General features: G+C 44.2%; 1 protein-coding gene across 1 annotated transcript in view; it reads right to left on the bottom strand.

Moving 5' to 3' along the window:
* The window catches only part of PPIL2 (peptidylprolyl isomerase like 2), a 67,024-nt gene extending 50,276 nt beyond the window's left edge, over positions 1 to 16,748 (bottom strand). The window contains exons 1-8 of the mRNA XM_029961223.1: positions 16,715 to 16,748; positions 16,029 to 16,219; positions 15,816 to 15,882; positions 15,384 to 15,429; positions 14,429 to 14,491; positions 14,210 to 14,261; positions 2,449 to 2,500; positions 181 to 272 (exon numbers count right to left, since the gene is read on the bottom strand). Coding sequence (XP_029817083.1) covers positions 181 to 272; positions 2,449 to 2,500; positions 14,210 to 14,261; positions 14,429 to 14,491; positions 15,384 to 15,429; positions 15,816 to 15,882; positions 16,029 to 16,219; positions 16,715 to 16,748 — 597 coding nt within the window. The remainder of the gene's footprint in view (positions 1 to 180; positions 273 to 2,448; positions 2,501 to 14,209; positions 14,262 to 14,428; positions 14,492 to 15,383; positions 15,430 to 15,815; positions 15,883 to 16,028; positions 16,220 to 16,714) is intronic.
* Positions 16,749 to 18,984: the final 2,236 nt, after the last annotated feature.

Here is an 18,984-nt window from a genome sequence, read left to right as displayed (position 1 = left end):
TAAGGTTGTTCCTATTTTGATAGCAAAGGTTGGACAAAAATTTGTGAAGTTGGTTCACCTCTTTAATTTCCCTGGCAGTAAAATAAGAATAAAATCTACCTGTCCTTCTAAAACATTCTGTGATCTTGAATGAAATGCATCAAGTATAAAACATTAATAACGAAATGCAAGAGAACCTACCTCATAGGCAAATACATTTCCAGTAGTCTTGATGGCCACAATATGGGAGTTATTGGTGAATACAGTGAATAGCACTGGACAGTGGTACTTGCCTGATAGAAGGTAAAAAAGTTTAAATTTCACATGAAGACTTGCAACTGTTTGGAATAGCTAATTTCTCTTATCTCCGTGGAGAATATTTACATTAATTTTTAATATGAAGTGTAACTTCAGAGTATTTAATGGCGTTTTAACAACATTTTGATTCTCCAGTGGCAGATAAAGAGCTAGAAAAAGTAACACTTCAGAGAACTATAAAACAAGCAAGTTTTGAAATCGATTGCCTTCAATCCCCCGACACAGAAGTTTGTCTGACTTGGTTGACATCTGAGCAGTACCAGCCTGTTGTTGTAACCAAAGACCTACTGATAACATGAGCCTGTCCCCTGTACCATGGCCAGTGCTCTGGAACACTCTTGTTCCCAGGAATAAAAGTTTAGCTTCTATCCTACAGAAAAGTTCCCAGCAGCTGTTGTGCTTTTAGGAGAGGGGAGCATTTGTATTCAACTGTGGTAAGCAGGATGCCATTAAATTTGAACATGTTACTCAAAAGGAACCCAGCTTCTGCTCTAATCAAGCTGTGAATTTTCCCAGGAGGGTCAGCATAAATATTAAGCATGTCAACAGCAAGCAAACTGATGGGGGGCAATGTAGGAAGAAAAAGAAAGATGTCTGGATGATCTCAGCAGAAAGTAATTAGAAAAAGATTATTAATACTTGATCAGTTTGCTAGACCTGGGGGTTTGGGTGAGATTTTTGAAATAAGTTGGGCCTATTTGGCTCTTTTTTCCCTAATTACCACTTGAAAATCCAAAGCAGCAGGGAGGCCAGAACAGGCTGCTGACAGCACCGGCAGACAGGAGAGACAAACACCCCCAGAGATGAACCAGGAGACACCCACAGAGAGCCAGAGGCAGCTCCCAGCCCAGCACGAGGTAAACCTGAGCCTGGCTCTGCTCCTGCCAGCAGAGCTGAAGGAAAGGCACTGCCACCAGGGACTGACACTGAGAGGGAGGTTAGAAAGGGATTTCTGGAAGTGGCCTCAGGGTATGGCCCAAGTGATGGACACAGCAAGCCACTGGTACAATGTGAGGGCTCGCTCCAGCTGCATAACAGAGAGCAAAGGCCCATGTTCTCAGTTCTAGCAAAAGCAAAACTACCTGTTGATCTGGATAGAAGGCACTCAGCTCGGGAGGGATCATTAAATGGAAGAAACTGCAATACCCAAAGATCTTTTATATCACACAGGTGTGAACAGAGAGGATCCTCATATGTAGCAACCATCCTACATGCTAAGATTTAAAGAAAAGTTGCTGATGGACAGAAATACAACATGTTAATTTTCCTCTTTTGTTGCATTTTCCCTTGATCAATTAATGCCACAGAATGCACCCTCCTAAGGAAAAGGCTTCTGGCTGGCTGTCATCATTCCACACCAGCATTATGAACTGGACTCCTTTAAGGAAAGCACAATATCACAGTATTTTTCAAAAACCTTGGCCACAGAAACTATTGATCAATTTTTAACACCCTGCTCTTGAGACAGATGGAACACAAGGTGCAGAAGAAATCCATCAGCTACAGAGAAAGCTTGTAGTCCATGGACTTTGGTAAGATAAGGAGACAGACACTCCAGAATTTTATTCCCACCTAATCTTTGCCACTCATTTCAAAGAAATCATTATCTGCTCTGTAGCAGATGAATTCATCTCCACTCTTCTCTTTTGTTCCCAGCATCCTCTCTTAGATGGCAGATTTTTTATCTTGCAGAAATAAAACTCGAGGCTGCTGTCTTGTGTGCTTCTACTCATAAAATCCCACATGTTCATTTAAGTCTAATCCCTTTTATAAACAAAAACCTGTTCAAAACCAAGTGAGCAGCAAATATTGCCATAGGCAAGTTAGAAATAAGATAACATTACAGAAATTTGGCCTTTTCTGATTCTTTCCTTAAAGTAAACAGTACCTTGCTGCAGTAGCAGCTCTAGTGAAGTGAAATTGCTGAATAATTTACAGCTCCCCAGTGTAAAGAAAAACAGAAATTGAACTTTAAAGGTAAACATATCACTCATGAGAAGTTATTCTACTCAAAAAATAAAAACCATGATAGAGAACAAAAACTATGTAACTTTACCATGAGTAAGATAAACTAGAATTTATTAAAGCACTCATTAAGGAAAAAACCCCAAAAGACAACAAAACACCATCACAGAAAATGACTGCACTTACCTTCACTGTTTTTAGCAAAATTCAGCTTTATAAGTGATTTGGCATCTAGTTTCTAAAGAAAATAAAGCATTAAAAAGATTAATCACAACAGAATGTAACTAAGGAAATAAAAGGAAACTGTAACATCACTGTTAGGATTTTAATAGTACACAATTTATTAATAATATTTTGCAAGTTGTCTGAATCATCAGAACCCTGGGAATTTAAGTCACAGACAGCCCACCAAAACAAGACTCCCAGAGCCTGAGAACTGGGATACATTTGTTTACAGGGCTGTATTTGACACAGTACAGTGCCAACCACAGGGAATAAGCTGAAGAAGTTGCACTGTGTCTTAGCACAAACTGAAAGGGGACTTTGCATGGAAAGCTAAGAGGCAAAGATCATTGCTGCCTATCAGAGGGGGCAATTCAGCTGGGACCAAACCATAAAGCCACCAAACCATTTTGGCAATCAAGCTAAGAAACAGTTTAGCATGACTGAAGATTCAGATTTAGACCTTGACAGAAATTTAGCAGAAAAGACAGACTAAACTGCCATGCAGACTTCCAGGGCAGCAAAAGCTGCAGTGCACTGTTTCATCTGGCAATGTAGGATGTATCATCAGAAGTGCTGTCAAGCCCTTGGACTCTGACTCCATACCCAGGGAAATCATACGGTATTTCAGGTCACATCTTTCCATAATAGGGAAAAAGGCTATTTTTCAGCATCAGTTACTCATGGTGCATCAGCTGCTCGTGCTGGATCTGCTCCCCACTGAGACCAGCACTTACACGACAACAGTAAATAAAAAAATGGTGATTGTCAAGGAGGAGTTGAGATCTGCACACTGCCTGGAGTCTGCTTCCAGGGTGGGAACTCTGTAGTGAAATGCTGTATGACTACTATAAACTTTGATTGCTGCAGACTGGCCTCCCAACAGACTCATGTTGAAGAAGTGACCTTGGCCTGTGCACTCACACCCTTTGGAGCAGCTCTGTGCTTCGGCCTGTGTGGCGAGGCAAGAGGGGGATCAGTGTCTGGCCAAAGGAAATCTTTGGAGCCCCAGAACAGGTGATGATCTGCTACAAAGGACTGCTCAGTGCCCAAGACCAACTGCAGGATCTGACAACTGCCCACAGAGCAGCTGCAGAGGAGGGAGTCCACACCCCAGGACTGCTGGGAGGTCCAGTTGTGCAAGACCTACACACTCCACAGGAAAGGATGAAAGAACATGATACAGGCAACATGTGTAATATTATTTTTTTCCTCTCAAGTTCTTCATTTCACATGAAAACAGGATTATCTTGTGTGTGTGTGAATCTCCTTTTATTTATTCTCCATCAAAAGTCAGAGCTTTCCAAGCACCATCACACAGTTTGTTGCCATGGAAATGACCATTATGCCACACACCAGCGCCGGCCCTCACGGGGAGAGACAGCAGGAATGAATGAATCCCAAAATGAGTTAAAGTGCTTGTCTTCATGTATTTCTTAATAATGCATCAGAGAACAAAAATATAGCATACACAGCTCAAGTTCAAAACTATTTCCAACCTGAGTTTCTCTGACACACACCTACCATCCAGTTTCAGCTACCCTCCAGTGAAGAAAGCAAGGGAAAATAAAGTGTTTATTAAAAACACTTGATCTAATCAAAATTCTAAATTCTTAATGAAAATGAAAGGCCACAAGCATCTGCCACTTCCCCTAAGCAGAAATAAGAGCTGCATATTCACTTCTAAAAATATTTTATGCAGAAATACTGGAAAGCAGATGCATTTCACAGCACGTAGTGCCAGCTGCTCCACAGCAAGGAAGGGCTAAAAAAAACCAAATGCAAACCGTGTGAGCTCTTCTCTCAGCTGACTCCTCTCTCCCAGGCACACTTCCACAAAGGCAGCCAAGGCTAGGTTTGGCCATGACCTACTTTCCTGCAGCAGCGAGGAGCCCCAGCACCCTGCACACTGTCAGCTGGCAGCGCCGGCTCCTGCGGGATCCCACAGGGCAGCATCTCCAGGATGCCCACCCGCAGGTCAGTGGGGCACTGGGGCAGCTCCTGGGTGGAACACGCCCATTGTTTGCAATGAAATCCCTCCCTGTCACTGCTGTTGTGTCTCCATGAAGAATGACCTACAATCCCCACACAGCAATTAGTTACACTCTCTGAACCTCTTTGGTCCGTGGCTGCACGTTCTTGTTAATGAGGCTCTGGCCTGGTGGGATCCACAGCAGCCTGAAAAGCCACCTCTGCTCACACGTGGGCAGAGCTGGGATGGGTGGGAAGAGTTGTGTTCAGCACAGACAGACCTTCCTGCTCTACAACAGCAACTGAGGAAGGGCTGAAATGTTCAGCACCCTGATGGAACACACTGAATGGCCTCTGCCAGGAATACACAAAAATCCAAGGAAGCTCTAGGGGGTAAAATAATGTGTCATGTCTCAACTGGTTGACAAAAATCACTCAGAGCTGGCGTGGCCATTTGGTAGGTTTTCATCCCACCAAAACCAGCAACACAGAGTTACCTCTGTAAAGAGAAGAGAAAGCCAGAACTACTGATACTAAAACCCAGCATGGCCTACCAAGTACCAAATTTAGCTTAACAACAGCAAATGAATTTCAGATTACATTCTTTGGATCCTTTAAAGATGAGACCTGTTACATATAATTTTGTATACAACTTCCCATTTTAAGAAGCCCTCTTACAATTTTCCCTGCTATAAAATCTTACAAAAATATGGAGATATGAATTGAACAAATAGTATTGGAATAACTCCACGTATAATGTAACTTATTTCAGATCTTGTAAATGGATTTAGTGAGGATAAAGGGTGTTGGAAATCCTCAAGTCTACACATTAGGGTATGTGACTGCAGCACTGCTTTAATAAGATAAGCCATCCTCATGTATTTTAATATTTAATGAAAAATTTGGGGTCAGAGCCAAGAGGCCAGAACAGTCTCACAATTTAAGGTATTGTTTCTATGTTCAGTTCAACAGTAAAAACGCTTGACATGTATCATGTGGACAACTGCCTCCCAAAGGCTAAAAAGCCATCCTCGATTCCCGTTCTGGGATGAAGCTGCTGTTTAACTGCAGTTTTTGTGCACTGCTAAACTAATATGGAAATGGTCACAAAAGATCCTTCATTATGCACTTCCAGACCACTGTATTTACATATTTAAAAGTTAATTAAACTGACACCATATGGTCACCAAAGCCTTGTCCAGAGAATCATAAAGATATGCCTGATAACACACATGGCTCACAGAGAGCAGCAATAACGTTGCTCTATCAAAGAGCACATTAACAGAAATTACCATGAGAAAAAGATGTATGGTTGCACGTGCAAGATCAAACCTGCAGCCTCAATGCAGTCAGAAGTCTGTCAATCCAGAGACCCACAGCCAAATATGACACGGTTCAAGGAAAATAAAGCTTTGCAGAAGCACCAAAACTCCAGTCCCTGATTACAGTGAAAAACAGGCAAGTAAGGATCTGTGGGAAACCTCATGCTGCACCTCATTTAAGGCTAGAGCACTTCACAGCTGCTAGTTTTTCAAGTGTCACAGCCACAAAATCCCATCCAATGTGCACACTTTCACCAAAACACAGAAAAGGAAAACAAGAGACCACCTGTTCAGTCTGTAAAACCTAGATGTAAATGCTTTTTTGCTGTAAGGGATATAATGCATTAGAAATAATGCCAGAGTCGTGTATCTGCCTGTGTCCAGAGGTGGGTTACTGGATCAAACACTGCCCACCACCACCACAGGCCCCACGAGCAAGGCATGAAGGAGGCACAGCAGCTCGGCCAGTGACTCAGGACACTGGAGGGTTTTAAATGTCTCTTTTTGATAAAGCACTTGAACAGTGAGTACAGGCAAATCTCATCTTCTTCACCCTCACTGCTTCCCAAAGATACAGGGAATTGAAAAATAAATCCTCTTTTCAGAACAGATAAAGACTAACTCTTAGTGGTGCTGAGCACACTGTTCTAAAACACACAGATCCAACTCCAGAACAACAACCAACTGTCCATGTTTGTCAGTAACAAACGAGAGTGGGAAATTTTCAGAAAAGCCAACAAAAGAGAAGTCATCTTTCAGGATACCAGCCTCAGTGGGACCTTCATCCCCTTGACCCTCCAGTGTTTTATGACCATTTTCAGTTATGACACATGGCTTCCTGGTCACTCCTCAGGGCAGGAATCATGTCCTCATGTTTCTATCCAAGAGCCTTGAAAATTTACGGTCACTAGTCAAATATTAACTCATTTAGACTGTTGACTAAAAGCTAATGATTTCTGAGGCAAATGGGGTAAGATGGCACAGCTCAGTTCTGCACACTGAAGAGTTCATCTCGTTCAAAGTGGGTTCTGGGCACCCGAGCAGAGCCTGTGCTGCTGCCCAGACAGAAGTGCCCCTGGAGGGAGGTGCTGCACGAGGCTGCTGCAACCACCCCTGGCTGAGAGGCTGCTCCTGGCCACAGAAACACAGGCAGCAACACTCAACTGGAAACAAAACAAAACAAAAAAGAGAAATAGGAAGCAACACTGCTCATCCTGGCTAACTCTTATTTGTAAATAAGTACCTGCTTCTGAAATGACCCAGCTTATCAAGAAAAAATGCAATAAATTACCATTTTCTCAAAGCATCCTTCCATCTAAACGGATACACTGAAACTGTTTTCAGTCTTATGCTATCATATGTAATATATCAAAGTATTATCAAAGTATTTCAGGAAGAGATTAGACAATTTTCCTACCACTGTACCAGGCACTCACACAGCATTTACTGCGTATGATTAAGATTAACTCTGTTCAAAGAAGACATATTAAAATTTAACAGATGGGGAGAAGGGCAACTGTGACCATTTAGGGTATGAAGAACTTAAAGGCACGAAAACATCTGACAGGAAAATACAAGTCTCAACAAGAAAATGCCAAACACACAGCTGTAAACACCAACAGAGAGAAGGGCAATTCTGGCACAAATCCAAACGAGACTAAGTTGGTCAACCCCAAAATTTACAGAAGATATCTATCAGATGAGAAACCATCAGAAGAACCTCTCAGCAGTCAGAGCAGGCAGAAAGCAAACACCAGCTCAAGGCAGAGCATGCAGTTTGCAAAGCAGACTGTGAGAGAGCCGAGGACCCCAGACAATCTTCCACTTTTCTGATCATTTCACCTTTCTTTCTGCAACACATGAAAACCAAGCTGGATTTGTCTGAATCATTTTTCAGCAGCAAAGTTTTCCTGGGTTTTATTTCTGTAAGCTTTGTTCTGTGCTCTGTAATAATGTATTACTCACCCAGAACAGAACTGTATTCCCATCCCCCACTGAAACTTTTTTTTACAAATAAACAAGAAAAATAACTCACTTCAAATGTACAAGAAAAAATATGGTAAGTTTAACAAAAGGGAAAAAAGGGGGCAATTGACATTTAAATTTAAGCAATATCTGAAGACCTGACTGAGTTGCATTAGACAAATTAAGAAACATTGAATTTCAAAGCTGAAGATGTGCCGACTTCTTCTGGCACGTATGTGAAAAGCATTCTCTAGAGAAGAATTAAAATTCTCATTTATACATCACTCATATTACATCCAAATGATACCTGAAGTTACTGATCCACCTAAATGATCACTCATATCCAAAGCCCCAGGGAGAAAATGCAGCAGAGACTACTTGGATTTCAGGTGCTGTGTTCTGGTGTTGAGATAAAAAACAGTGAAAGAGGGATGTGACTCACTCCTGGATTTTTCAACATAATGAAAAATATCTCAACTGGTCAAACTATTTTGCTCTTAATTAGACAGTCCCAGCATTCTAGATATGGAAAACTGATGTGGAAATAGCCTGCCTGTGGAAGGCTGCACAGCATTTTCTTCTCAACATTTTGTATCTAGAGAAAGGATAAAAAAGCTCAAAGTAAGAATAATCTCTTTGGAAGCAGTAAATGAACAAAATTTTCAAGAGAAAAAGAGGAAAAATCACAAGGAATATCTGACTCCTGCTGCAATGTGTCATTTTTAGATCATCAGAATCCTAAGGTAACATTACCACCACGTTGCAGAAAGGTCCAGACAAGCACCCTGAAAATGCATCCCAGTGAACATTATCTGCAGCTATTACATTTTCCTGACAACGTACACTGCTCCACTGGGTCACCTTCAAACCACAGGCTCGTTGATGGCACCCATTATTTGCCACTCTTTATCTAGAAACACACCTGGAATAACACAATGAAAGCAGCAGTCTGCTGCACAGACCAGGGTTGAGTTAGCCAAGGAGGGCCTCGTGAAACCTGAACTTGTCCTCTTCCTAGTTCAGGCCCCAGATCTGCTCCACTCAGCTCAGGGCTGGATTTGTCTGTGGTTGTGACCTCCACACCTGTGACTCCTCAGTGTGTGAAGTTCATCCAACCACCCCCAGGAATCCATTCCTGAAACACACGGGCCCGGCACTGATCATTTGATACAAGTGGAAAGCAATTTGTAGTGAACCATAAAGCCCTGGCTGGAACTTAAACTGCCCTTTAGCACCTGCTACTACTGCCCTTGCTGTTCCCCACACTGCTCACACACTGCACTTTCTTTATTCACAGTATTGCCAAAGTAGGAAAAATACCTAATCCCTCTTTCTCATTATGCTCACTCCTCGGGTAAAGAAATTATTATCAATGCTTTCTATTTCTCTATCTATGCTTTCAAAATACATACATGGTAAAAACACTTTTATGTTTAAGGAAGTTTCATCTTTGCTCCAATTTCTGCATCCTTTTCAGGCAGGATTTCCCTTATTTAGACAGCCAAAGACTTTTTTAAGTGCACTAAAAAAAGGGCTGTAAGGTTGTTTGTTCCTTTTTAAAGTGGGATTAATAAATTCAGCAGTAAAAGAAATAATCTCCATATCCTCTTCATCAAAACAGGTCAGCAAGCTTCACTGCAAGACCAGCAACCAATTTCTATGAGACTGACTGAAATCTAGTTGATCAAATTGAAAAGAAACCATGCTTTCACCATAAAATGAGGTAACAACCACCATCAGCGTTTGGGAGAGCAATTAGCTATTAATATATTTAAGGAATGTATTTGAGAATGATTTTCCAAAGTTTTGAAATAACAGATTTGGTTGCAATTTTTTCTTTTGAGGGTAAGAAGCTATTGGTTTTGAAAATGCCTGTAACTATTCAGGCAAGCATCATCTCACCAACCTCACTTCAAACCAATGCTGAAGGAGGTCCCTGCTGCAGGCCTGGTGAGCAGCACTGGGGGCAGGAGTGCCCATGGCAGGGGCCTGCTGCAGGTACTGCAGCTCCAGGCTCTGCTGCTCCCACTGCAGGTGCCTGCTGCAGGGCAGGGCAGCTCCAGGCTCTGCTGTTCCCACAGCCTGGGCACACAGGCACTGCACAAGCCAGGCACCTGCACTGCCACAGTTATTTGATCACCTTAGCCATAATTCCACTCCAAGTCAGGTTTATTTGGTAAACACAGGATTAAGAGTGTGGGAGAAAACCAGCAAATGTTTATGTTGTACGAAAAGCAAAACTTTGTGTCCAGCCCTCTCTTTTAAAAAGGCAGATGTCTCACTGGAAAAAGTCAGAGATGTTCAGCCTTCTGACTTCAAAGTTAGTTCTCATGTTCACGTCAGTGGTTCTACTACTTCTCCATATGCACCAGGCTCTTCTTTATGGTTATCTTCAGAGGCAGTCCAAGCAAAAGGTTTTTCTAATTCTTAAAAAACCCTCAGAATTTATAAAAATCTTCCTCTTTAACCTAGTAACAAGCTTGTGACGCTAAAAAAATGCTCTCTCTGGCCTGCAGGTGTGGATCCTAACCTTGCATGAGACAGGGCACAGCACAGTGTGTTCTGCCTCATCTGGAGCAGAGATGAGACTGCTGGTCTCACAAACCCATCACACTGCACCTCCAGGTCTCCTCCCCTGACTCCTGGGCACATGTTCAGCCCAAGCTAAATGAACTCGACTGAGCTGTGTTTACCCTTGAAGACAGACACACAGAACAGCCACACAGCTGCACAGGGCCCTTAACAGGGCGCTGGCTCTCTGGGACAGGCAGGATCAGCAGACATGGACTGCAGTGTGCTCCAAGCAGTGCAGAAAGAATTCACACAGGGAGCCCTCGACATGAGTTAAACAGTAGATGCACTTAAAGCAGTCACAAAATTGACTTTGGACCAAAGCCTTAGAAGCAAACAGCAGAAATCAACTGGCTTTCCAGTGTTCAAAAGAACTAAATTCCCACAGAAAAAGGGGAACAAGAGACAAGGACAGTAGCTACTCATGAGACAGGGAAAGAGAGACATATGTCCACGGTTACAGAGCCTTGGCCAGGGCTGAAGTACAGCCACAATAATCTGGCCTGCCCACACACAGTCAGAATGCCACTGAACAGAGTGGAAAAAATAGGTATTGACATCAGACACATTACAGTGCAAAGGAGGAAAAATAGCTCAGCCCACATATAACATATCCATGCAACAAAGAACAATTTCCTTGAAATTCCTGTCAAGAGGCACGTTGCTCTATCATCTGTTCATACTTGAGATTCCAACAAACCAGACATGCTCTGGCCCATCTCTCTCCTTGGAAACAGGTCTCTGAGCCCAGCTGGCTGCCTCGTGTGGGCATGCTGGTCTGGCTGGCAGAACGTGAAACGTCCTGGCAAGCCTGCAACTCTCCCCAAGCCAACAAGTTCACTGAGAACTTCTACTGTTCTCAGTAAAAAGGAATGAGCTAACTATGACTTCCCTCTTTTATTTTATGCAATTTTAGTGTAAAGATAAGCTAGGGCAGTGTCCTAACAAAGCTGCCAAAAAAAGTAAAGGAGCCAATGTTGACTGACAGGTTGTAGTTGAGCTGCAAGAGATGCACTGTTTCTTCAAAAATCATTGGTGTAGTAACATAAGCATTTTCTATCCCAATGTATTCTTAAAAAGGGGGGGGGAATAAATCTAAAGTTATTTTCTGGAATAATTTATGGGAAACTCTAGGCAAGGGTCAACAGTGATATGTTTCTCCTAAATGGATATTGGTGTCCTTACTGCACTTCAGGAGAATGTTCAGAAAAGCAAAAAAAATAAACCATAAGCCATTAGAAAGTCTAGAAAAGGAAAACAAAAGAAAAATATTAAAATATTTTAAATATATAAAAGAACAACTGTGACCTTTGCATTGCAGCATTTCTTTAAAAGGAAGGCTGGTCCAATAGTTTAGGATTCAGAAGAGTCAGAGAACTCCCTTGTAGATCAGCTCACAAACATCCAATTAATAAAAGAGGAGCACAGTCCTACCCTGGAGCACTGTGAAGACAAACACATTAATGACTGCAAGGCTCTCCAGTTCTCCACTGAGGGGTCCACTTCAGAAATAAGAAGCCAGACAGAATTAGTGAGTGCCAAGAGTGCACTATTAACGCCAGTTCCAAGCAGCCTGTTGACTTCTCTTAAGCATCTGTCCTGTAGCAAACCATAATAAGAGAAGTACAAGCCACAAAGGATTTCATTATAATTTTTTACTTCAAGACAAATAAATGGAAAAACTCTCCAGAGCCTCATCACCAGTGTGTGCAAAGTAACTTCATAAAACCCTGTACAAAACATGGCATTGCAGCTGATCTGGCTCAATTCCTTTGTGAACAAACCCAGTCTTTCTGTAAGTCACCAGTTCATTACAGAAGATACCCTCTGGTTTCCACGAGCAAGCTGCACAGGGCACAGAAGGTGCACACACAGTGACAGATTAAACAGAGGACAGCACAGTGCAGGGATGCACAAGCTCAGTCCACTGATTGCCTCTGCCCCTACCCTGCCTTGTCCCAGCACCCCATCCTCTTCCTCCCCCATCCAAAAATCTGAGCTAGCCCTCTAGGAAACAAAGGCCAAGCTACAACTCTTCCTTCAGTGCCACTCTTCGACCTACAGCTCCACAGGGCTGGGTTCAGCAGGGCTGGGTGCTGTTCTGGACAACAAGGGGCTCCTTTTGATTCCAGCTGATCTGAACACCTCTGTCCTGGGGAGGAGAGAGCTGGACAGCAGCAGTCCAGCAACAACAAAAGGGGAGAAGAAGGGGCTGCCCAGCCAGAGTGATGCAGAGGAGAAGGGGGTGCATGTTGAGGAGAGCTGGAGGTGCACTGCAGAACAAACAGAGAGGCACAAGTCTGGGTGAGCTCCACTCAAAGCCAGACTTCATTTGAGCATTTATGGTTCACCAAGTATATTTTCACAGTCTCCCTCTCTCTGTATTACACAAGACCACTGGGCACATTACACTTCTTGCTTAGCATTTACTCCAAGTAATTTTAAACCACATCACAGTTCACAGTCTGCAACAAGAGCAGGTGTCACAGAGCTGCTCTGGGTGAAAAAAACTGATCTGGCAACAGCCCAAAACTGCCAGCCAATGCAGAGCAGCAAGGTGGTGAGAGGCTGGCAAACCCAAATGAAACAGCTGTAATTGCATTCCTTCTCAACAATACACTGGCCTCCTCATGTGTGAAGAAAGACCTTCAATCATCTCTCCACGGCACAAACACACCTGCAGGAAGATATGGAGTCTCAGACAGACTGTTCAGATGTAGAGTTAGGAATGCTGCATCTGTATTTAGCTTCACCTCATATCTGCCTGCTGGGAAAATCTTTAATCAAACACAAGATGTTTCAGAAGCAATCTCGCAGCCCAGAGCCATCTGCAAACCTCCCCCAGTCCTGGGCAGTGGCTGCCTCCCAGTGTCCGGGAAAGGAACTGCACACACTGAAGCAAAAAATAAGTTTCAGTAGCTCAAGCAACAATTTCTGCTTAAAATTTTCCTCTATGCCCTCATAAACAATGCACTTTTTCTAACACATCAGAAAAAAAAAACATAATTCCAACAAGGAAATATTTCCTGTACCTCATATTTATTTGGTGCTTTACAGCTTCTTCCTATTACAGAAAGTAATCCCTTCATAATTATCATTTATGCAGAAAAAGTGGGGAGAAAGCCACAAAGGCACTGAAATCCCACTCTCACAGTGAACTATCGTGAGAGAAGCTTTCTGAAATATAACTCAAAAGCTTTCTGAAAGATAACTCAAAAGATTTTGTAGTTTAGGTTTACCATTCATAATATCATCTATTAATCTCTTTAATCTGCCTAACACCAAATACCCTTTGGGTAAGGAAACACTGCTGTAAATTTAATCCCAGCTGGAGATGTGCCAGCCCCTTGCCCTGCACAGACCAGAATTCTGCCTACATGAGGCCACAGCACAGAGCCTTTTCCAGCAGTGACCAGTCAGGCTCTCTGGGCAGCACCAGCAGGGACAGAAGAGCTCCTATTTCTTCTACTCACATGTCGTTAGGCCACACCTGTAAGGCAGCAAGAGCTTCTGGGAATTCACATAAACAAACCACACACTTCCTCTGCCTACTATTTACAATCCAGTTATAAGAAATAAATATATGTAATGCTGCCCTCTTTCTTCCACACACAGACCGACTATTTTCTACTACAGGGATCATCAGCATGATGAAGTGAGGGGATACTGGGTCTAAAATTCCAAAGCCTCCCTTTTTTCAGCTAAAAAGAGATCCCCAGTAAATCTCTACATTCATTTCAGCAAAGCTGATCTCACAAATATGATCTTCAAAACAGCACTCCCCTTAAAACTTCTTTTGCTTTCACCAAGGCATTTTTGTTTCTCCAATACACTAAACAGGAAGCTGAGCATAAGGAAAGCAGAGACCTGATGTGAATACATCCATCATTACTTACTTCTCCTGTGATTGGATTGGTTCCATATTTCTTTATCCAAGGAACAATGCTCCTGAAAAAAGAAGGGATAAAGTAATAAGTGACAAACACCATCAGAAACCTCTATTAGATGGGCATTTTCTTATTTTTCTTGCCAACTTGCTAAGACCAAATGATGATTAAACAGCTGTAACCAGCTCAACAACACAAAAATAAAGGTAAATTCAGGCAGTAACTTACAGTATGTCAAAGACTGTCCCATCTGGTGTGCAAACTGGGTATTCAAACGGCTGCAGAGACAAACTAGAAAAGAGAGAACACATTCTTGTCAGCAAAATCAGCTGGAAATCATGGTGACAGAGGCAAATAATATGTTGCTGATTCACTTGCACAATAAAGTAAGGCCTATACCAATGAAAATACTGAGTGGCTGCCAATGCCCTGACTCTACATAAATTAGATTAAGAACAAAATCCATGAGAGGAACTGGTGCTGCCCCCAGGAACCTGTAGCTGCCATCACTCACAGCCACAGAGCCAGGGGATGCTGTAACACCCCCAGACCTGCTTTCATTGCCATGTTGGGGCTCAGCAGCACAAAGGATGGTTCAACAGAAACACTCCCTGTCTTTGCACTGGAGTGGGCTGGGGAACAACTGGCAGTGACATCCCTAACCCACGGCAGGGATGCTTCCACAGCCCAGGCAGCTGCTGGCCAAGCAGCAGCAGTTTGCAGATGTGAAAGGTAACTTCTTGAACCACCCAATTTACAAGAGGATTTTTAACCCAATTCTGCCAACTCCCTTCTTTCCCTCCAGCACTTTAAACAGTAAATTCTAAACAGAAAAAAATGGCTGAAATATTCCCTCAATCTACCTAATCCCTGCCTCAGCAAGAGGAGTGACTGACCAAGCATGTTCTGAGCAGGGAAAAGTAGACTCAAGCCCTGAATGCACAGATTTGAAAGACTGGAATGTACACAGTCACTTGTGTATTCTTTCAGCCATCAGCTCCCACCTCTGCAGACACTTAACATGGTAAATGTAGATATTGTTTCAGTTCTTAATGAAGTTTTTCTTGCCACACTACTGTCCCAGCAGGCAGGAGGCAATGAAAGTAACTGCTTTGGTTCAGTGTCAACAGCCTGATAAACAGATGCATCATTTAATAATGATAATGTAAATCTGTTGTCTTACCTGCAGTGATCAAATGATAAACGTCTAAAATTAGTTCGAGGAAGGTCTGTTCATGGGAAAAGAAAACCCATACAACTGAGTTTAAGAAACACATTGCATTCTAGGTAACAAAGAAACATTTGAAAGTTATATTTTGCTATGTCAGTGGGCAACTTACTGCTGATAACACAGCAAAGCTTGCAAACCTGTAACTCTACCAGGCTCCCCTGCCCTGAAACTACATGGCCAAAAGATCGCAACAGAGCCGCGTTTAAATCTGACGGTTAACAGCACCCGGGCTCTGCCCCACCGGCGGGCGCAGGACTCTGGAGGGCGGGGACGCTCAGCGGGGACATTTCCGAGCAGCACCGCTGAGCTCTGGGGCTCAGATGTGCTCGGGGAGGGCCCCCCAGCGCCCGCCCAGAGGGACGGGGGGGCCCCTCGGCCCCTTACCTGCTTTCTTGCCCCCGTAGAACTGCGTGTACTCGGCGCACGTGATGTACCTGCGGGACAGGGGGCACTGAGGGCGGCCCAGACCCCGACCCGGCCCAGCCAGACCCAGACCACGAACCCAGACCCGGCCCGGCCCGGCCCAGCCCGCCCGGCCCAGCCCGCCGGCCTCCCGCACCCCCAGGCTCACCCCAGCTCAATTTGTCCTTCTGGTGCCTGTCTTTGCCCTGGGCGCTCGGCCCAGCCGGCCCGCTCTCGCCCAGGCTCAGGCCCGCGCTCCGGCCCGGCCGCGTCTTCGCCGGTGCAGCCGAACGCCGCGCACGGCGCGGAACTGCGGCGGCGGGCGGAGCGTTCCGGGCCGCGCCGGGCCGGGGACAAGGCTGGGGGAGCCGGGTGGGATGTTCGGCCTGGAAAAGGGAAGGAGGCAGCGGAGAACCTTCCAGGGCCTGCAGGGCTACGGGGCACCGGAGAGGGACTCTCCGTCAGGAGCTGCAGTGACAGCACAGGGAGTGATTGGGAACCGAAACGGGAAATTCAGGCCGGAGATGAGGGAGGAATTCTTCCCTGTGAGGGTGGTGAGGCCCTGGCACAGGCTGCCCAGAGCGCTGTGGCTGCCCCATCCCTGGAAGTGTCCAAGGCCAGGTTGGACAGGGCTTGGAGCAGCCTGGGCTGGTGGAAGGTGTCCCTGCCCATGGCAGGGAGTGGGACTGGATCAGCCTCAAGGTCCCTTCCAACCCTTAACGTTCTGTGATTCTAAAAAGGCAACTACAGTTTATGAAGTTGTCTTAATAAAATAAATGGTCACAAGTCTTCCCTGAAGAAAGTGCGTGTGTGTTTGAAGTGAGTGCTGTTTGGCACCTCTGAGCTGCCTGCTTTTAAATGTAAAATTCTGCTTCACGTACCCCAGATGAAACTCAGGCACAGGTACTTCCTCATCATTTACAGGCCAGGCCAGAGGGCAGTGGGTGCTGCTGGTGGCACTGCAGCCCCCTTTGCACAGTGTGATACAGCCTTCGGTAGAGCCTTCACAGCCCCCTCTGGAAAAGGAAGGTGCTGAACGTAGCAGAAAATGTGAAAATGAACAACATAAGAAAAATGTTCCTCCTAATTTAAATATTTTATTCCATGGAATTTAAAATCATAATATTCCTGGTCTGTCGGGCAGTGACAGAATCTCCCAAGAAAAAATAGGGAGAAGAACTTGGTGCCCAGCATGGAGATAGCTCTTCACGAAAAATAGTTCAGCACCTCTTCAAAGACTCAACAACAAAGAAGAATTTACCATCCCTTAGCTAATTACCTTTAAATCCCATTAAATAACCTTCATTATAAGACTGGTATAAACAGCACAAGGCTGAACAGAGGATGGTCAGAATCCTGACACCTTTAGGAGGAGGAAAGAAGCACCTGTGCCAGAGCTTTCACTTATCAAACACCTCCAAACCCAGCCATGCTCATTTGTTCCTTTCTTGTTAAACCATCTTTACAGCTGCCCACACAGAGTCACTGGGAGCCAAACCCATACAGAAGTGACTCCCAGACTCCCACTGACTGCACCAGGCTTTGGACCAGACTGCCCTTCTCTGCAGAACATGGTGCCTTATCCCCTGTTTTAATCCCATCAGTTGCTCCTTGGCTGCACATGTGAACACAAGGTGAACACAGCCTGAAGGTCTTTCCAGCCCCAACATTCCATGAATCTGTGTTGTTACAGTTCTCCTCCGAGGAACAGAAGGCTGCTCCCATGAGTGCAGACGAACTGGCAACAGCATAATGAATCACTTACAGCACTGCCACAACTGGCTCTTGCTATTAAACCTTTGGGACTAGAGCTCAGGGGACTTGCTTGGCTTTCCTCATCACCTTCACTTTCCCCACCAGGTACACAGCATCAAACTGTGTTGTCACTCCATTTCCAGCTGCTTGTTGGAGACTCACTGATGCCACACTGAATCCCTGCTAAGGCAGTTGTTTTGTTGCTCTTCAGGACCCTGTCTGCGTTCAGCCTGCACAAGGGCTGTAAGCTGGTGTCTGGCAGCTGAAGAGAAGAGGGCACAAAGCCCTGCAAATGAAGGGGTTGTGCCTTAAAGAACACATCCTCCCTCTAGGACCCAGAGAACCACATAACTGCAGAGCTGCCTTTGTGAAAGGGGTTAGTCCCCTTGGCCACAGCAGCACAGCCAGTCTGAGGGTGAAGGATACTGTTTGTTGGAAGTTTAGGGGAGAAACGGCCCTTTTGCAAGGGTTTAAATACACTTAACTCCTTCCAATTCTCTTACTCAAAAACATTTCAAAGTAAGGCTCAAACTGAGGCACACCCAAACAGCAGGGCCTGGAAAGAGCCAACACAGTCACTTGCTTCTTTCCCAGCACCAAACACACTCTGGGGAAGAAAACAACTTGACTGATTTGGTTTCAGTGGAATTCCAAAAGCACTCCACAAGGAACACGGCCATAAATGCATGAAGCTCATTCCTTGCTGCAGCACTGACCACGTCCATCAGTCAGGGGAGGCTGTTGGGCTGTGCTGTGAGATGATGAGCACTCCCACACAGCTCCCTCTCCTCGCCCACTTGGGGCTGTATCTGCCTGCAGACATCACCAGCACTTGTCTGATCGTGCTTTCAGAGGACAGATCATCCAGACACAATTATTTCTTTCTAGACACGTTAACGTGATTCAGCCTGTGCTGACATTTCTGGAGATGCCTGTGCCCTTTGTAATGATTCAAGACCATGTTTTTGCTTTTTGAGTTTTTTTAAACCAATGCAATGTTCTTTTATTTTGTACTTACAAAAAGAGCCACCCCATTGTATCCCTCCCCCTCCCCCCAAAATGCCTTTTACAAACATTTAAAAATTAAAAACCTGATGATGACATGTTAATTTGGTAGAATTACTTTGAAACATAGCTTTTGTAATTAGAGTTAAATTTCCTACAAGATGACTTTGTAGAGATAGCCTGATTATTGGCCAAATAAAATTCCATATTACAAGTTAGCAAATTCTAGTACAAAAATAGTCCATGTGTTAGAACAGCCTCTTATTATTATTATTATATTCACAGGAAAGAGTCTATTGGCTGCATAATACCTTAATCTTTATGAAATTTCTTTTTATGTGGCTCATTCATCTAATTTAATATAGTGTTGAGCCTCAATAAATCCTCAGGC

This window comes from Manacus vitellinus, unplaced genomic scaffold (genome assembly GCF_001715985.3).
Source record: "Manacus vitellinus isolate BGI_N305 unplaced genomic scaffold, ASM171598v3 scaffold_31_pilon, whole genome shotgun sequence".
In the NCBI taxonomy this organism is placed as follows: domain Eukaryota; kingdom Metazoa; phylum Chordata; class Aves; order Passeriformes; family Pipridae; genus Manacus; species Manacus vitellinus.
Note: the sequence above shows the minus strand (reverse complement) of the source record. Positions and strands in the feature narration are given on the sequence as shown.